The 21,387-nt window shown below is 37.6% G+C and overlaps 1 protein-coding gene across 1 annotated transcript; it reads left to right on the top strand.

The window, feature by feature from the left end:
- Nucleotides 1–734: 734 nt before the first annotated feature.
- Nucleotides 735–1,661, top strand: LOC110259050 (olfactory receptor 5K1-like). The gene has a single exon (XM_021082345.1). It carries the CDS (start codon nucleotides 735–737, stop codon nucleotides 1,659–1,661), a length of 927 nt encoding a protein of 308 aa, XP_020938004.1.
- Nucleotides 1,662–21,387: the final 19,726 nt, after the last annotated feature.

Genomic DNA, 21,387 nt, shown 5'->3' with positions numbered 1-21,387 from the left:
TTGCAAGAATGTACCTTGAACACTCTCTCTCCTATATTCCGACATCTAGAGCCCCTGGTAACCTCTATTTAATCTATCATGAGTGAAGCAATTTACTTTCCTATCAAGATTTTCCCCCACATTCTCTATTCTCCACATTCTAGGCGATATTGTTAACCTCTTGTCTTCTTGATGACAAGCACTCTGACATGTGTCAGGTAATACCTCATGGTTTTTATTTGCATTTCTCTAAGGATTAGTGGTGCTGTACATCTTTTCATAGGTCTGTTGCCCACCTGGATAGCTTTTGTAAAAACATCTTTCAGTTCTCCTGTCCATTTCTTAATCTGAATATTTCTACTTTTTTCATTGAGTTGTATGAGTTTTACATATTTTCAATATTAACCTTAATTTTTAAAAATTATGAGTTTTAATAATTCTCTTAGTAGAATCATCTTCAAAATTAACATATTTTAAAATATTCTGTAAAATTAAACTTAATTCTTTTAAATTATGACTTTTGACAATCCTCTTTGTAGAATCGTCTTCAAAATGGACTCAATTTGTGGAAGTGGTGGCTAAGCATATCTGTAAGGACCACCAAGGAAACCATTAAGGAACATTGGTCAGAAATCCAACAAGGGCAGAGGGAGAGCCTTATCTACTTGTGCATCCCACTTTCTCTCTGTCTCAATGATCCATATATTTTCTAAATTAGAATCTTATATCTCCATAGTTCCAGTCATAAGTCAGCGATGACTTGGGATAACCACACTATGACAACAGGGTTTATCCTCACAGAATTGACAGATAACCCACAACTGAAGATTTTTCTGTTTCTCGTGTTCCTTATCATCTATCTGATCACCATGGTGGGAAACCTTGGTCTGGTGGCATTGATATGTACAGAGCGTCATCTTCACACGCCAATGTACATCTTTCTGAGTAGTCTTGCTCTGATGGATTCCTGTTGTTCTTGTGCCATTACCCCAAAGATGCTAGAGAATTTCTTCTCTAAGAGCAGAATTATTTCCCTGTATGAATGCATGGCACAATTTTATTTTTTCTGCTTTGCCGAAACTGCAGACTGCTTCCTCCTGGCAGCCATGGCCTATGATCGCTTTATGGCCATCTGCAACCCACTGCAGTACCACGCCATGATGTCCAAGAAACTATGCATTAAGATGACCACAGGAGCCTACATAGCTGGAAACCTGCACTCCATGATTCATGTCGGGCTTCTGTTTAGATTAACTTTCTGCGGGCCTCATCAAATCCATCATTTTTTTTGTGATATAGTTCCTTTAATCCGACTTTCCTGTGTTGACCCTTATATCAATGAATTGATGATGTTTATCTTGTCTGGGTCAATTCAAACCTTCACTATTACCATAGTAATAATGTCTTACCTTTGCATCCTTTTTATAATTTTCAACATGAAATCCAACAAGGGTAGAGGGAAAGCCTTATCTACATGTGCATCCCACTTTCTCTCTGTCTCAGTATTCTATGGATGTCTTCTCTTCATGTACATTCGACCAAACTCAGTTAAAGAAGAAAATAAAGATATACCTGTTTCTGTTTTTTATACTATAGTGATTCCTTTCTTAAACCCTTTTATCTATAGTCTAAGAAACAAAGAAGTATTAAAAGTCATGAAACAAATTATGAAGATGTCATAATATCCTGAAAAATATCATTTCCTGTGTTTAATACTATTTAATTTGATTAATTATTTTTCAAAGTCAAGGAATACTTAGAAGGTGTAAAATAACTACATTCTATATTAAAAATTATTAAAACATGATAGGTGTATGAGACAAACACATTCAGAAATGAGAGATTGTTTTAAAATATATGCCAAAATCTAATCTTATACATTCCATCCAGGAGCGAACTAAAATTTTGCCAGGGTGTAATTGTGTACAATAACAACTATTTGTTTCAGATTATAATGAGTTATAATTTTCAACCAATCCAACAAAGACTAGGAATAGAAATCAGTTACAGAAAGGTAGCCTCAGTTTTATATTGGTGGCAAATTTCTAAAATCCCAAGGCATAATTATTTGAAAATGCCCATATTCTGAGTTCCCAATTATCAGTCCCTTCTTAAGCAATAAACTATATATTTCAATTTGATTCTCAGTTTTGAATTCATTCAAGACATTAAGCTTCTATATGAATTTATGGAGAATATATATTCCTAATAAGGAACATGTTCATCTTGAATATTAGACAACTTTCTCTCAGGTTCTCTCAAAGATTTCTGAATATGTGGCCATTTATCAACCTGTAGTTGAGACTGATGTTATTCATTTTGAACACCCTATGATTGTACAAGTTCATGTACTTTGACCAGTTTTCCATCATATATGACAGTGTGATCTCTGAATTTAATAATTAAAAAGGCTTTTTTCCTCTCATATTATTACTTGCCTTCCTTTCTATTATGAATATTAATAACCAGGACTGAACTACAATATTCAGTATTGATAAATGCATAGCATTATGGCAGTCCACCATAGGAACATCTTTGTCTGCCCCGGGGCAAGCTCTCAGGCATCTTGGTGCCTCCTGTGAGGCCATAGTCAATGAATGCAAACTACCACAGCCATTGTGGCCCCTGAGGTGGACAGAGCCTGCCACCATAAATGGTAGTGTGAACAGGCACTGCCTGCAGCCCCAGTCACCTCAGGGATTATCACCACCAAGGAGGGCCTTGCAACCAAGAGCCACCTGTTGCCCTCAGCCCCCTGGACATCCACACACCTTGCCATCGATGCTGGCAAGGTTCTGGGAATAGCCCACAGATCCCTGAGGGTAACTGTCAGTGCTCAGGACCCTGTAGCCAGGAGCAGCCTGTGCCCCCACCTCCCAGTGTGTCCTCACCACTGCCAAAGGCCCAGCAAACAGGCACTGGCTACATGCACTGCTGATTGCATCATCCTGCTTGGAGCACATGCAGGTCATACCTGTGCACATCCACCATCCATGGGATTATGGGCGGCAAACACGGAGGAAACAGACAGCAAATATCAAAACCAAAAGCAGCCCTCACAGCCAAAACATACAAACTAAATACTAAACCCTCACAAGCTACCCAGGGACAATTCCACATGCAAATAACCCTCCAAGACCACAGCAGATTAAAAGAGGATTCTAAAGGTAGTAGGAGAAATAACAAAGAGTTGGTTCTAATGGAACACCCACCCATAAGGCTCTGAGCCTATTTCTTTACAGAAATGTTACAGGCCAGCCAGAAGAGAGTGGCATGATATATTCAAATTTCTACACTTGATCTCAGCCAAAAGCCTGAGAAGTGATATGTTCAAATTTCTAAAAGGGAAAAGTTTTCAGCCTAGACTATTCTACCCAGCAACATTAGCATTTAACATAGGAGAAATAAGGAAATTCTCTGACAAGCCAAAACTCAAAAGAATAAGCCATAATAAACCCATTCTAAAAGAAATACTGAAAGGTCTCCTCTAAACGGGAAGGAAGTAAGAATACACAGGATGAAGGAAATCACAATAGGAATGTAATCACTTAAATAAGCCAGTATAGACATCTAACAGAAAAAAGAAAAAAAAAACTATTTCTGCGAGCAATGATAAAAATGGGGACAGCAAAAGGATAATTGTCATGATGTAAAAAGGGATATCAAAATCATAAAATGTGGGGAAGTAAAGTAAGAAAATCTAGATTCTTATGTTAGAATGTGTTTGAGCCTATATGACTCTCAGTCTAAAGCAAGAAGAGACAGGAAGGGGTTCACATATGTGAAAAAGTGGGTAACCACAAGTCAAAACCAAATAATACATTCACAAAAACTAATAACAACATGACACACACACCAAATAAAAGGAACTCACCAAACCAAAACAAGAAAAAGAAAGTAACAAGGGAAATACATAGAATCAACAGAACACAAGCTTTCAAACACATGAATACATATCTATCAATAATTACCTTAAATTTCAATGGACTGAATCCTCCAATCAAAAGACAAGACAGTGGAAGATTGGATATAGGGGGGAAAAAGCCTACAATAGGCTGCCTATAAAAGACTCACTTTAGGGTAATGAAACACGTACATTGAAAGTGAGTGGATGGAAGAAGATATTTCATGTGAATGGAAAAGACAGGGACTCAGGAGCCTCAATATGCATATGAGACAAAACAGACTTTAAAAAGAAGGCTATAGAGAAAGAATAAGGAGGACACTATTTTCTGGTACAAGTATTAACCCACAGAAAGAATATGAAACTTATCAATACAAATGCCAATAATATGGAAGCACACACATACAACAAATATGAACAGGCATAAAAGTAGAAATTGATGGGAATACAATAATAGTAGGAGATTTTAACACCCAGCTCATATCAATGGACAGATCTTCTAGATGGAAAATCAATAAGACAACAGAGATCCTAAATGACACAGTGGAACAATTATAATTAAGTGATATTTTCAGGACATTACATCCAAAAAAAAAAAAAATGAAGACCAAAAAGCCAGAATATACATTCTTTTCCAGCGCACATGGAATACGATCTGCATTGACCACACCCTGGGGCACAAAACTAACCTAAACCAATCTAAGAATACAGAAATTATTTCAAGCTTCTTCCCTAACCATAATGGCATGAAACTAGAAATTAACAGCAGGAAAAGAAATGCAAAATACCTGACAGCATGGAGACTAAACAACATGCTACTAAGAAATCAATGAGGAAATCAAAAAGGAAATTAAAAATAGCTTGATACAAATGACAGTGAAAACACACCATTCAAAAGAGATGGGATGCCTCAAAAGGCATTCTTAGAGGGAAGGTCCTAGTGATATAAGCCTTCCTCAACAAAGAAGAAAAACATCTCAAATCAATAACTTAAACTACCACCAAAAAAAAAAAAAAGAAAAATACAAGCAAATCCTAAGGAAGGAAATAATAGGGTCTACAGATCAGAGAGGAAATCAAAACAGTAGGGATTCAAAAGCAACAGAAAAAAATCATTACAATCAAGAGCTGGTTCTCTGAGTGGGTAAACAAATCTGAAATACATCTGGCAAGATGCACCAAGAGGAGAGAGTGAGGACTCAAATTAAAAAATAATAAGAGGTGAGAAACTATAAATCGCAACTGATAGTGTAGAAATATACAATAATCAGAGAACACTAGGAACAATTGTATATGCCAAGAAATTTGACTATCCAGAAGAAATGGACAATTTTTCTCTCAAGGCACATGCCAGACAAGGTGAATTTCATAAACATAGACAGAATATTCCATCTAAAAGCAACAGAATACACATCCTCAAGTACACATAAAATACTCTCCAAGAGAGATCACATGTTGGTCCATAAAATAATTACCAATATACTAAAGAATACTGGAAAAAGAACGTGGAAAACGTTTCATACTCCAATGGTATGAGGTCAGTTGTAAGAAAACTGGAAAATTCACAAATATAAGAAGAATAAACAACATGTTACTTAATAGCCCAGGTGATAGAGAAGTGATCAATAGGAAATTTAAAAACCCTTGAGATAAAAATGGGAGTGCATCATGTTACAAAAAAGGAGTTATAGCATAACTATGATTACGAAATGCAAAAAAAAAAACTAAGAATGAAGTACATAGTGATAAATGTCCATATGAATGTGCAAGAAAGAGAGCAAATAAGTACCCTAGCAATAGAGAAACTTAAAGCAATAGAGAAAAGCAATAGAGAAAAGAAGAAGCAATAACATTCAGTGTTACTGGAAGCAGAGAAATAAAGAAAGAAAGAACATAAAGACTAGAATAACAGTAACAATATGAGTGAAAATGTGCTGATTTTGATAAAGAATACACAAAACTGACAAATCTTTAGATGAACTAAGAAAAAAATGATAGGACTCAAAATGAGAAATTAGAGACATTACAACTGACACCAGAGAAATACACAGGAACATAAGCGAACATAGTGAAGAGTTATATGGCAATAAATTGGAAATCTAGAGGAAATGGATAAATTTGCAGAAACATACACCTTCCCAAGACTGGACCAGGAAGAAATAGAAATTTGGAACAGAATGACTACTAGGAATAGACTGAGTCAGTAATAAAAAAACAACCATGAAACAAATCCAGGATGAGATGGTTACACTGGTGAAGTTCTCATATTAAAGAAAATTAATACCAATCCTAGAGGGAGATCAAGACCATAGAGTAAGAGGATGTGGAACTCACCTCTCCCAATGAACACATAAAAATACATATCTATATGGGGAAAACTTCTCCTTGAAAACTAACTGGAAAATGGCATGATGGTCCCTGTAAAGCCAAGGCATTAAGGAAGACACCCACTTATTGGACAAGAAGGAAATAAAAGTGATTAGTTTGGAATCTCTACCCTGGGAGGAGATTCTTACTAAAAGGGAAATTTACTGGGTAGACATCCACCCTTAGGATTCAATGAGCCAAATATCTGATTGGGCATCCTGGTCTCGAGGCTCTATGTGGAGGATACAAGCCACCCTTTGCTGGCTGGAAATTCCCTGGGACAAAAAGCAATGCTTTAGAAGCCTGGACATTGCTCATGAGCAGAACACTTGTGCTGACTAACACCTGACATGGGGAACTGAGAGGTCTTCTCCACTCACTGTCAGGTTTCCCATGATTGCCTGGCCATGTAGCCATGACTGAGCCAAGTGAAAACTCCAGCCTTACATCCATCACTTCACTTTGCAGAACTGGATCTAGAGCAACAAGCACCATAAAAACACTTGACTGTCAGATGTAAATGCAAAGCTGGTGCTGGGCAGAGCCCAGGTGGGCCAGTGTTGCCCATCGCTGGCAATTATTCAAAAGGCACCTCAGAAATTGCCCAGAGCTCTGACAGCAGCTGCTCTATCACAGCTCTTCCTTGATACATGCAGGAAGAACTTACAGGACCTCCCTGCCTTGTGGGAAGTTTCCACAACACAGAAGGAGAAGCAGGTCTGGGAACAGTCATCAACTCTGAGAAACAGAGGAGACCTGCTCCAAAGCAGGATGGAAAGAGGTGTTCCCTAGCACCTGCCAAGTGTCCCTCAGTAGGCTTGCCAAGAGCCCCAAACCAAATCTACTGAGTGATCCAGACTTGCTCAGTTTACATCACAATGATGTACCAGATCTGGATCAGCCAATACTCAACCACGGAACCAGCAAGCAACCCAGTCCAGGGGCAGAGCTTAGGTAGGATGGTTATAGCCACTGCTCTGTTTGTGCTTAGTCATGTGTCATTTCAGAAGCCATCTAAATATCTGAAAGTGACTATTCTGTCACAGCTAAGCTCCCAACACTACCAAGAGTCCACACAGGCCCCCACCAGCCCTGAAAAATGGCTCTGAACAGAGCAGGGTCCTCAGTGGAGGAGGCAGGAGGCAGTGACTGACTGAGACCAAGGGGACTTGCATCCAAGGCTGTGTCTGAGAAGAGCTACAGATGTCTATATATGTAGTATGGCAAACCTGCATCTGTGCACTGGATGCAATGGCTTCAGCACTCTTATATATTCAACCTAACACAAGAGCACATGAATATAAAACCAAATCATCACAGATATAAAGGGAGAAATTGACAATAATACAATAATCATAGGGGACCTTAACACCCTTACTTACATCAAAGGATGGGTCATCCAGAGAGAAAATCATCATGGTATCTGTACTCTTAATGATACAACAGACCAGTAAGACCTAAGGATATCTGTAGAATGGCCCATTCCAAAACATCTAAAAACACATTCTTTGAAGGGCACATGGAATGTTCTTCAGGTGAGATCACATGATGATCCATAAAACAAATCTCAAAAATTTTAAGAGGATAGAAACTATATCATAATTTTTTTTCAGTCACAATGGTGTGAAACTAGAAACAATTAGAGAAAGGAAAATGAGGAAGGAACAAACATGGGAAAACTAAACAACACTCCATGAAGAAAAACCAGTGGGTCTATGAAGAAATCAAAGACAAATGAAAATGGATACACAACATGCCAAAACATATGGAATGCAGCAAAAACAGTCCCAAGAGGTAAGTTTAAATTAATAAAGGCCTATCTCAAGAATTTTTTTAAAGTCTTAATTAAGCAACATAGCTTACTGGCTACAAGAATTAGAAAACAGAATAAAGTCCAGAGTCAGCGGAAGTAAGGACATAATAAAGACTAGAGAGGAAGTAGAAAAAAAAAACAATAGAGATCAAAAACAATAGAAAGTATCAATTAAAACAAGAGATGAATTGTTGAAAAGATTTAGAAAATTCATAGACCCTTAGCCAGCCTTACCATGAAGAAAAAGAGAGGACCCAATCAAACAAAAGAAGAAATGAAAAGGAGAAATTACAACTGATACCAGAGAGATACAAAAACATCGTAAGAGAACAATATGAAGAGTTTTATGATAACAAATTGAACAACCTAGAGGAAAGACAAAGTTCTAAAACCATTCAGCCAGCAAAGTTGAATAGTGAAGAAACAGATAATTTGAACAGATGGATCACTAGCAGTGAAATCAAGTTTTTAATTAAAAAAAAAAAACTCAGTAATCAAAAGTCATGGACCAGATGGCTTCACAGGGGGATCATATCAAAAATAGACAGAAGAACTAAAATGTATTTTTCTCAAACTATTCCAAACAATTTAAATGGAGGAGATACTCCCAAGTCATTTCTACGAGGCCAACATTACCTTGACATCAAAATCAAAGACAATATAGAAAGGAAAATTATAGGCAAATATCATTGATGAATATAGATGCAAAATCATCAACACAATATTAGCAAACTAAATTCAACAGTACATACAAAAGTTACAAAGTAGTCAATTTGGACTTATTTGAGGGTTACAAGCATGTTTCAACATTTGCAAATCAAGCACTGTGACATACCACATTAGCAAAAGGAAAGATAAAAAATACACAATCATTCAAATAGATGAAAAAAGCATATAACCACATTCAACCTACATTCGTGATAAAAGCTCTTATCTAAGTGAGAGGGAACATACTCAACATAATAAAGGCCATTTATTATAAACTCTTCACACAGGCAGCTATTGCACTCATATGACCCCTAGCCTGGGAACTGCCATATGCCAGGGGTGTGGCCCTAAAAAGAAAAAAAAAAAAGTCATGCTAAATGGTAAAAAGCACAAAGCTGTCCTCTAAATTCAAGAACTACACAATGATGCCCTTTCTTAATATTTCCATAAATATAAGATTGAAAGTGCTATCCAGAGCAGTCAGGCAAAAAATAAATAAATAAAGTAAAAGGCATGCAAATTGGAAAGGAAGAAGTAAAACTGGTACTACTTGTCAATGACATAGTATTATGTAGAGAAAACCCTAAAGACTCCACCACAAAAAAAAAAAAACAAAAAAAAAAAAACAAAAAAAACTATTACAATTATTCAATGAAATCACCAATGTTGGAGGATAAAACATTAATATGTTAAACCTGATGCTTTTTCATACACTACTAATAAAATATCAGAAAGAGAAAGGTAAAAAACCATCTGATTTAAAACAACAGCTAAAAGAATAAAACACTCAGGAATTAACTTAACCAGGGACATGAAACAAACAGGTATATGCTGAACACTTTAAACCACTGATGAAGAAAATTGAAGTTGACTCAAAGAAATGGAAAGTTATCTAGTGCTCTTGGTCTGGGAGAATTAATTCTATTAAAATGGCCATACTAACCAAAGCAATCTACAGATTTAATGCAATTCCTATCAAAATACTCAGGACATTTTCCACAGAAGTAGAACAAATAATCCCCAAATTCATAAGGAACCAAAATGACACTCATAGGCACAGCAATCTTGGGAAAAAAGAACAAACCTGAAGGCATAACTCTCTCAGACTTCAGACTCTATTACAAAGCTACAGTAATTAAAACAGCATAGACTGGCACAATAATAGGCACACAGATCAACAGAACAAAATAGAGAGCCCAGAAATAAACTCATACACCTATGGTCAATTAATATGACAAGAGACAGAAGGATCAAGATGGCAGAGGAGTTAGACATCATGCTCACATTTCCCACAAGCAAATTAAGAAGAAAAAAAAACACATCTATATTTAGGACAATTCACACAGAACATCTACTGAATGCTGTCAGAAGAACTTAAACCTTCAAAAAGTCAAGACACTAGTGACATAACTTGGTAGAGAAAAGTAAAACAGAATAAAAGAGAAATTAAAGAAATCAAGATGGGACTAGCATTTCGGAAAGGTGCTGTAAAAGACACATCAAAGCAACAGGCTGGGAAGCCTCTAACTGACCAGGAGATCAGCTAAGATGGAGGGACCTCACGTTGCAAAAAAAAAAAGATAAAAGGACAGCAGCTGGACTGAGGAAGAAAATACAGAGTGAGAGCCACACAGATCACCTGCACCACCGCCCTGGACAGCATAGCCTGAAATGCTAGGGTGGGTGCTGGGAGCTGAGACGTAGGCTCCAGAGGTCAGTTCTAGGGCGGGGACTAGGTTTGGCTATGTGGAGACTACCTGAGGGGCTAGGGAGTGTTGTGCCACAGGCTGGAGAGTGGTGAGCTACAGGCTGGAGAGTGGAACTCCATAGTTCAAGGAACCTAGGAGGAGGTCTGGGCCTGCAGGAGAAGCAAGGCACCATTGTTGGGGAGGGTGAGAGGAGGAGGGGGAAACCAGCATAGGAATCTTCTTGCACACTTGCAGGCTCTCAGAGGGTGGGGTGCCTCTGGCTCAGTCTATAGGTGGTGAGAAGACACCTGCTCAGGCTATGGGAGACCAGGTGTTTTGTGTGGGTTATGGGTGGCTGGGCAACTCTTGTGTGGCCTAAGGGAAATCGGGAGCTAAGTGTGATGTGGTGCCTCTTGTGTGATCTATAGGTGGCGGGGACAACCAAAGCAGTCATCTCAGAAACCAGAGGGAGGTGTGGCCTGCCACCCCCAGACTCTGTGTACAGGTTCCACTTGTAACATAAGTCACTTCAGAGGTCTGCAGAAAAGAGGAAACTACACCTGAACACCACCTGTTGATGCTCTCACCCCCTGGGAACATACCCACCCTGCTGTTGCCACTGCTAAATTCTCTGGGCAGTGCTGAGACACTTGATCACTGTCCTCACTGAGAACCATAGAACTAGGAGCAGCTGCTACAGTACCTCCTGCATGGGTTAAGTGGAACGGGGTGCTTCCTGCATGGTCAACAGGTGGCAGTGGCAAACCACCACAGTTATCTCTGACTCCAGAGTTGGGAGTGGCCCACGGCCACGAAGGATCCCTGAACAGGCAACACTTTCAGCTCCAACCATCTCAGAGGCCATCACAGAAGAGGGCACTGCCCAGAACACCACTTGTGGTTGCTTTCACACCTCTGGGAACATACCCACCCTGCTACTGCCACTACCAAATGCTCTGGGCACCGCCCACTTGCTTGATCACTGTCTCTTCCTAGGACCCTGCAACAAGGAGCAGTCTGTGCAGCACCTCCTAGGAGGACTAAGTAGAATGCGTGCACCGTGTGTGGTCTATAGGGCGTGTTGGCAAACCACAGCTATTTTCTCTGACTCCAGGGGTGTGCATGACCTGCTACCACTACGGGTCCCTGAAGAGGCATCACTTGAGGCCCCAGTCACCTCAGAGGGCACCTCAGAGGATGGCCCTGTGACTGAACACCACCTATTGTTGCTCTCACTCCACTGGGAACCCACACACCCTGCTGCTGCCACTGCCAAATGCCATGGGCACCTCATAAATCTGCCTAAGGCTCCTTACCACTTCCCAGGGCCCTGCAACTAGGAGTAGCCTGCACCACCTTCCTGCAGGACCTTGCACCTCTTAAGAGCCCAGAACTCAGGCACTGACTACTAGCTCTACCCATTGCCTCCTCCCTGGAAACACAGTTAGCACCCTCAGGATAACAGTCTGCTCACACCAAAGAAAGAGACAGCAAATATTCAAACTCCCATGCCAAAAATTAATAGTAACCCTCCACACAATACAAAGGGGGTTCTTGCATAGAAGTAGCCCCCAAAGACTACAGTTTGCCTTCCCTAAACTCACAGAAAAAGAAAAACATGAGCAAGATGAAGAAGCTCAGGAACCATTCCCAGAAAAAGAACAGGAGAAATCACGTGAAGCAGCAAAAAAATGAAACAGACCTCTGCAATTTGATAGACACTGAGTTAAAAAGGGAGGTAGTGAAAATATTGAAGGAATTAAAGCTGAATATCAAGCAATGAAAAGCAGATATAAACATGAATGCAGATTATTTTAAAAGGGAACTAGAATATATAAGGAGGGACACAGAAAAATCAGAAAATTCACTTGCAGAAATGCAAACTGAGCTAAAGACACTAAAGAGCAGAAAGAATCATGCAGAGGAGCAAATTAGTCACTTGGAAGATAGAATAAAGGAAATCACCCAATCAGGGCGGCAGACAGAAAACCACACATAAAATAAGAAACATTAAAGCATATAGGAGACCCATGGATAATATAAAGCAGGCCAATTGAGGCATAGGAAATCCAAAAGGAGAAGAAAAAGGGAAGGGATTTAAAATCTATGTAATGAACTTATGTCTGAAAATTTTCCAAATGTAAAAAATTCTATATATCAAGACACAGCATAGAGGGCCCCAAACAAGTTGAACCAAATAGGCCCACAGCAAGACATATTACAATATAAACGGCAAAATATACAGACAAATAGAGGATTCTAAAGGCTGCAAGAGAAACACAAATCATTACTTATAAGGGAAGGTCCATAGGCCTATCAGCTGATTTCGATACTAAATCCCTATAGGATAGAAGAAAGAGGCAAGATATATTCAAATTCTGAAAGGAAAAAAATTGCAGCCTAGTATACTCTATCCAGCAAGAATATCATTTAAAAGAGTAGAGCAATACTAAACTCATTCTAAAAGAAGTACTGAAAGGGCTTCCCTAAATTAAAAAAACAGAAGTAAGACGAAATAGGAAGAGGAAACAGTTGGAAAGCAATCACTTACATAAGCCAGTATACCGATGTTAAGAGTGGAAAAAAAATAAACTACTCTAACAGTGATGGTAAACACAAGTAACAGCAAAAGGACAAACATGAGCATGTTAAGAATGGACTTCAAAATCACAAAATGTGGGCAAGGGAAGTAAGAAAATATAGACTATTTTTTTTAATACTGTGTTTGAACCTATATGACTACCAGGCTAAAGCAAGAAGATACAGAAAGGGGTTAACATACTAAGAAAATAAGGGCGACCACAAATCAAAACCAAACATTACATTCACAAAGACTAAAGAGAAAATTACACAAGGGTAAAATAAATGGAAATCATCCAACCAAAAAAGAAAGAAAGACGAACCAAAGAGTCAACTGGAAAACAAGGTATAAAATGGCAATAGACACATATTTCTCAACAATTACCTTAAATGTCAATGTATCAAATGCTTAAATCAAAATACCCAGAAAGGAAGATTCCAAAAAAAAATGCAAAAACCTACAATATTCTGTCTACAAGAGACTCACCTTAGGGCAAAGGACACATATAGATCAAAAGTGAGGAAATGGGAAAAGATATTTCATGCCAATGGACAACACAGGAAAGCAGGAGTTGCAATACTCATATCAGACAAAACAGACTTTTTAAAAAAGGCCATAAAGAAAGACAAAGAAGGGCACTATTTAATGATAAACGGATCCATTCAAGAAGAGGATATTTCAATCATCAATATATATACCCCCAATATAGGACCACCCAGATACCTACAACAAATACTAGCAGACATAAAAGGAGAAGTTGATGGGGATACAATCATAGTAGGAACCTTTAACACCCCACTCACATCAATAGACAGATCCTCTAGATAGAAAATCAATAAGGCAACAGAGATCCTAAATGACCCAGAAGAAAAAATAGACTTAACTGACATTTTCAGAACATTAAATCAAAGAAAAATCAGAATATACATTCGTCTCAAGTGTACCTGGAACATTTTCATGGATGGATTGTGTACTGCGGGACAAAGCTAACCTCCACAAATTTAATAGCATAGAAATTATTTCAAGTATCTTCTCTGACCACAATGACATGAAACTAGAAATCAACCACAGGAAAAGAAATGAGAAAAAAACCAAGTACATGGAGACTAGACAACATGCTATCCCAAAACCAAAATCACAATGGAAAAATGGGCAAAAGACCTGAACTGACATTTCTCCAAAGAAGATATATAGATCGGCAACACGCACATGGAATGCTCTACAATACTGATTCTTAGAGAAATGCTCATCAAAACTGCTATGAGGTACCACCTCACACCAGTCAGAATGGCCATCATTAACATGTCCACAAATACCAAATGTTGGAGAGTGTGCAGAGAAAAGGGAACCCTTCTGCTCTGCTGGTGGGAATGTTAAGTTGGCAGAACCACTATGGAAAAGAGTATGGAGGTACCTTGGAAAACTCTACATAGAAATACCATATGACCCAGCAATCCCACTCTTGGGCATATATCTGGACAAAACTTACCTTGAAAAAGACACATGCACCTATATGTGCATTGCAGCACTATTCACAATACCCAACACATGGAAAAAACCTAAATGTCCATCGACGGATGAATGGATTAAGAAGAAGTTGTATATATACACAATGTAATACGACTCAGCCATGAAAAAAAAAAAAACCAAAATAATGCCATTTGTAGCAACGTGGATGGAACCAGAGATTCTCATACTGAGTGAAGTAAGTCAGAAAGAGAAGGACAAATACCATATGATATCACTTGTATCTGGAATCTAATGTATGGCACAGATGAACCGTTCCACAGAAAAGAAAACCATGGACGTGGAGGACAGACTTGTGGTTGCCAAGCAGGAGTGGGGGGAGTGGGATGGATCGGGAATTTGGGGTTAATAGATGCAAACTATTGGCTTTGGAATGGATAAGCAATGAGATTCTGTTGTATAGCACTGTAAATTATATCTAGTCACTTATGATGGAGCATGATAATGTATGAAAAAAGAATGTATTCATGTATGTGGGTCTGTGTCACCTTGCTGAACAGTAGAAAATTGACAGAATACTCATAAGCCAGCTATAATGAAAAAATAAAAATCATTAAAATATGAAAAAAAGAATGCATAGATTGGGATAAGAAGAGAGGCTGAAAGTGGTGTTTTGGTTGAAGGAAAATTTATGAGTAAATTAACAACGCAAGTGCACACAGGAATAGTGATGGAAAAAACATGGCCAAGGGTCATGTCCTGGGAAAGAAGCAGAAATCAAGGTTGTATGTCACATACACAAAGACAGTAGAGCATCTGAAATATCAAAATTAAAAACAGGTTTGTTTGAAAACTAATGAAAGACCTTCAAATTATTGATCAAGGGGGTATAATTATTTTCTTCCTTTCGATAAATATTTCTTGACCACTGTAAATTGCCACATAATATCAAAGTCTGGGATTGAACATAACAGGGATGAACATAATAGAGAAGTCCTATCCCTTTTAAGGCTATATGCTAATCACGGGAGAGCAGAAGAGAGGGACTAGCTCTAAAGGTGCGAACAAATACATATGTAATATACTGAAGAGTGACGAGTGGCATGAAGTGGAGAAAAACAGAGTAAAAAAGATAAAGGCAGCTGGGGAATACTGAAAAGGAAGAACAGTCTAGATAATTTATATATGGGACTAAGGAATAATATTAGAGTTTCTGATGGCATTTTGCAAAAACATCAGGACAAGTTAACTCACAGATGACCCTGTGGTAATCCTACAACAGGTTCTAGTCTCCTCACAAAATTCTAATAAACCATATTAAACCTACAATAAAACATCAGGCCAACATGAGATTCTTTTCTGCTCGGATAGAACTTATGCCAAATGATAAAAAGAATTTTAAAATGTAGTCAATTACATAAGAATCACTTGGTTACTGTAAAATGATCTTAGTGACTTTAATAAAGGTAATTTGCTTGACCTCAGTATCTCCCAGTGTATCCTGATGGGTTTTGGCCACTGAATCTCTCTACAGAAAACTTACCTTGAAAAAGACACATGCACCTATATGTGCATTGCAGCACTATTCACAATACCCAACACATGGAAAAAACCTAAATGTCCATCGACGGATGAATGGATTAAGAAGAAGTTGTATATATATACAATGTAATACAATGTATTTAAGATTTAAACGGTTTTCTCTTTTTCTAAATATTAGAAAACTTAAGTATAAGGTCACCTTATTTTTATGTGTTAGTCTGAATCTACTGTGATACACTTCAGAAAAACCTCATATAATTTTCCTAGAAACATAAAAATATTAGATAAGTCAATTCAGATAAGAAGTACCTAAATAATTTTTATGATATACATTTAATGAAACACATTTGGCAAATAACATTGCATAAGTTCAAGTTTCATACCATGTTATTTGATAAAATTCTAAATAGTAATGTGATTGCCAATTGCAGCATTAGTGAGCACTATAACACATCATGTAATTCTCATTTCTTTCTTGTGGTAGGAATAACTGATATCCAGTCTCGATCTTCCAGATTATTTACCTATTACTTGCAAGTTTGTATTCGTAAACACTAACTCTCTTATTTCCCCAACCCCCATTTAATCTATTTTTATGAGTTTTCCTTATTCAGATGCAGCTTTTGTCTTCCTCTGACTTATCTCAGCATGTGGTGACAAATACAATACCCTTCCTTCTTAAGGCTGAATGTTCATTCTCTTTTATCCATTCATTCTGACAGGTGTACTTAGGAGTTTCTATATATTGGCTACTTTACATAAGGCTGCTATAACAGGAGGGCATATGTCACTTGGATAATTTTTTTTTCATTTCCTTTGAGTATATATGTATATATACAGAAGGGGAATTGCAGGAGCACATGGTGGTTCTGTTTTTAGTTATGTGAGGAAAGTCGATACTGGCACCCATCATGAGTAAAAGAATTTACATTTCCGCCAAGAATTTGCTACACATTCTGCATTTTCCACATTATAGGCAATATTTCTTTTCCCTTGTCTTTCTGATGACAAGCATTCTGACATGTGTAAGGTGATACATCATGGTTTTAATCTGCATTTCTCTAATGATTAATGGTGTTGAACATCTTTTCATTTGTCTCTTGGCCTTTTGGATGTCTTTTGTAAAAACATATTTTTAGTTCCTCGCTCCCCTTTTTTTTTTAATCTGAATGTACTTTTCTCATTGAGTTGTATGAGTTTTCATATATTTTCTGTAATTAACTTTAAATTTTTAAATGACATGTTTTGAATACTTCCCTTTTAAGTATCTCCTTCACATTTAACAGACGGATTTTGTGGAAGTGGTCACTAAGGATCACTGGAAGGACTCCTGAAGAAGGCATTAAGTATCACTGACAGGACCCAGCAAACAAGATAAGCTATCTCATATCACTGAGATAGAGGTAGGACTGCAATCAGTATTGCCTAACCCCCATAGCACTGTACAACTGTTATAGGAAATAAAAGTTACATTTAACCATAAAGTGCTAGTATACAACAAGAAAAATATGAGCTCATATGGCAAAATGCAATGCAGATTAGACTTAATCCATCATAGATTGTGTTGTGTATATAAGACATGCTGCAGAGTCTAGAGTGTGGCAGTTAGTATGACCAGAGACATTCAGTTACATTTATTAAGTAGCATTATGTTTACACCAAGCTTTAGGTAAAGGAAGAAAAGGTGTAGCTATCTGGGCAAAATTCAATAGGAATAATGGCATGAGAGATTCAATGTTTCTGGAAATGGGTATGAGAGAGATTCAATGTTTCTGGAAATGGGTATGACACTGGGAAAGCGATAAAGAGGTGACCATTAATGCATATTTTATTCCTGAGTTCTCTGAGTTGACTTTCTTCAAAACTGAACAGTACTCTCATTAATCCTTAATAACTTCAAACAATTCTTAAAATGCAAATTAAACATATCTATTGCATGATGATTTTAAAATATTTACCCCAGTGGGAAGAGTATATGAAAAACTTTTGCTCAATCCAAAAGTTTATATATACACAAAAAGCGATTTTAAATTCATTTTAAGGATGTCTAACATAAACATTTAAAGTGCAATTGTGTGGGCACAGTGAAGCGAGCATCATTATGTCGATGTATACACTATATTTGCATAAATTCATAAACACAAACCTTTGCAACTATGGGCACCGCTCCTATAATCATCAAAATCATCTTGTGAATTTTTACAGAGTTGAGGTCATAGGAATGGACATGCTGTGCTAACAAGTGTCCCCTAGAGGTTCATGTGCTACTATCATAAGACAGTAGGAGAAGCTTGAAGAAGCTCACTCTTTACTGTAAGAAGAAAATTTTAAGAGGAAAGCTATATATATTTAAATTGGAATCCTTTTTTTTTTTCATTAAAGTATGGATGGTTTACAATGTTCTTCATTTTAGATTATACACTAAAGTGAGCCAGTTGTACACAGTTCCTTGGGCTGTAGAGTAGCACCCTACTGCCCATGCATTCCAAACATAACAGTTTTCATCCACCAACCCCAGACTTCCTCTCTGTCTTATATATAGATAGTTCCTATCTCAACAGACAATGAATGTAGACATGACTGGGGATAACCAGCCCTTGACAACAGGTTTATCCTCAAAGGATATCCAGATCTCACAGCGATGAAGTCCCTTTCGTTTCTGATGTTCCAGACCATCTGTCCTATCATCATTGTGGGAAAACTTGGTCAAGTGGCATTGATATACAGAGAGCATCATCCTCACACACCAATGCACCCAATGTTTCAGAGTAACTTTACCCTGATGGATTCTTGCTGTTCTTGTGCCATTACCCCCAAGACAATAGAGAATTTCTTTTCTAAAGACAGGATAATTTCCCTCTTTGAATGCATGGCACAATGGTACTTTCTCTGCCGATCTGAAACTGCAGACTGCTTTCTCCTGGCAGCAATGGTCTATGATCTCTATGTAGCCATCTGCAACCCACTGCAGTCCCACACCAGAATATCAAAGAAACTCTCCATTCAGATGACCACAGGGGCCTACAGAGCTGGAAATCTGCTCTCCCTCCACAATTCATTTTGTTTCTCTATTTAGGATAACTTTCTGTAGGTCACATCAAATCTACCACTTTCTTTTTGTGGTGTTCTTCCATTATACAGACTCTCCTGTGTTGACTCTTATACCAATGAATTGATGATATTACCCTCTGCAGGGTTGTTTTAGACCTTTACCATTGCCACAGTAATAATGTCGTATTTTTTCATCCTTTTCACAATTTTCACACTGAATCCCAAGAAGGCCAGAGGCAAAACCTTATCTATTTGTGCATCCCACCTTCTCTCTGTCTCACTATTCTATGGATCTCTCCTCTTCATGTACCTTTGGCCAAATTCAATTAATGAAGAAGATAAAGATATACCCCTTGATATTTGTTTATACTCTAATTATTCCCTTATTAAATACTTTCATTTACAGTCTGGGAAATAAGGAAGTAATAAATGTCATGAAAATATTATGAAGAAGATGTCGTACTATTCTTAAGAAATAATCCTGCAAGGACAACTTATTTTCCTTTGATTAAGCTTCATTTCCAAAGTCAAGTAATGTCGAGGAAATAGAAAAGAGACACTTTATAGAAAATATTAAACTGCAGAAACATGACAATCTATGAGTCAGACTAGGAGTTCAGAGCAAGAGTTCAGAGCTAATATGTGTACCAATGTTTAATCTACTAGATTTCAAAAGGAGGGAACTAAGTAATTACTCCTGAGGTCACAAACTGTGTCAAGGTATACTCAATCACAACAGTAATTATATGTTTCAGAGTACAGCGAGTTGGAGTTTTCAACAAATTGAAAGATGCTATGAATATTATTCACCATATAGAGGATTACCTCCATTTAATAGAGTTGGCCATATTCTGGAATCTTAAAGCATAATATTACAAATATCTGGTACCTATACCTTTATATTGGTTGTAAAATTTCATGTAGTTTGACTAGTTTGTCCATGATACATACAGTGTCATTCATGAACAGGTTTATTTTCAAAACATTATTATTTGCTTTGCTTGTTATTAGGAATACCTTTAATGTGGATTGATTCCAATGTAAGTAGTGATACACGCATAGCATTAACAAAAAGCTGGAGGTGCTGTTGGAGCATAAATGAGGTAGAAAATAGCAAAAATTTAAATATCTAAACAAAATTACTTATTGATCATGCCATGTGCTCATGTGAAAGAAAAAACATTAATGCACTTAGGAGAACCTGTTTTCTGCTAGTTATAAGCTAGACATTTCAAACTTGCAACCTATCAAGTAGTTAGGCATGACTTTTCGTGATTTCCCTTAGCAAAAATTTCATACTTTGAAGTGTTTTGGAGTTTGCCCAAGTCCAACCAGGTCATTGGTCCCAGCTCGAATTTGATTCAACGTTGCATTTTCCTTCACATGCACAGGAGTTCAGAAAGTGGAGATCTTCGTAGTCTGGGACATTTAGTACTTAAGTAGCATCATAAGTAGCTGTGCCTTTAAATGTGGGGGAAATTTTACATTTGGAGACCAACATGAATGGGTATGACCAGAGGTAACATTCATGGAAATGAGTGTGACACTGTGAACGGGGATGAGGGAGATGAACCAAGGAACAGAGTCAGAATGCTGACAACAGTATGGGTGAGAGCTAGCGGTGAATATGAGAAAGTAAGATGGAAGAGGATCAGATCACTGAAAACTTAAATGCCACCCTAAGGTATCTGAAGCTATGTTAGAAGCATAAAACATTGATGTCTTCCTGGATCATAGTAGTATGGTTGTTCACTTTTGGAACCTGATCTTGCAATTGACTGTGAAGTGTTGTAAAGGGACCTGAAGCAAGGAGACTAACTTCAATCACTCATACGTTAGATGAAGAGAACCGAAACTGAAGAACACTCTAAAAGGAGAGAATCCTCTACAGAGTAAATTCGACCTGTTAGAGAATATAATGAAGGCCTATCTGCTTCCTGTATCAAACATGTCATAACTGATTTCATATCAACACTACCTTACAAGAAGCCCAACATATTTGGCCATTCCATAAACATTCCTTTGTTGAATACTTTTTCTTTTTCTTCTTCATTTATAATGGGGCCCTGGTTTGGGTCCTTAAATCTACTGGTTTGTTGTGTTAAATAAATATGCTTTTGAAAGGAAAATGAAACCATTATTCCTAAAATAAATCTCACCTGGTTATAAAGCATATCTGCTTTTTTATGGCTCTGAATTTGGTTTAACATTCTTTTATTGAGAATTTTGCCAGTTATTTCTAACACAGATTGAATAAAAAGTTTTCTTATGATATGTGTCTGGCTTG

Source organism: Sus scrofa, unplaced genomic scaffold (assembly GCF_000003025.6).
Source record: "Sus scrofa isolate TJ Tabasco breed Duroc unplaced genomic scaffold, Sscrofa11.1 Contig698, whole genome shotgun sequence".
Lineage (NCBI taxonomy): Eukaryota > Metazoa > Chordata > Mammalia > Artiodactyla > Suidae > Sus > Sus scrofa.
This window is presented reverse-complemented; position numbering and strand designations above follow the sequence as displayed.

Coding starts and splice junctions, on each gene's coding strand:
- LOC110259050 (XM_021082345.1), top strand. CDS start 735: ATGACTTGGGATAACCACACTATGACAACAGGGTTTATCCTCACAGAA.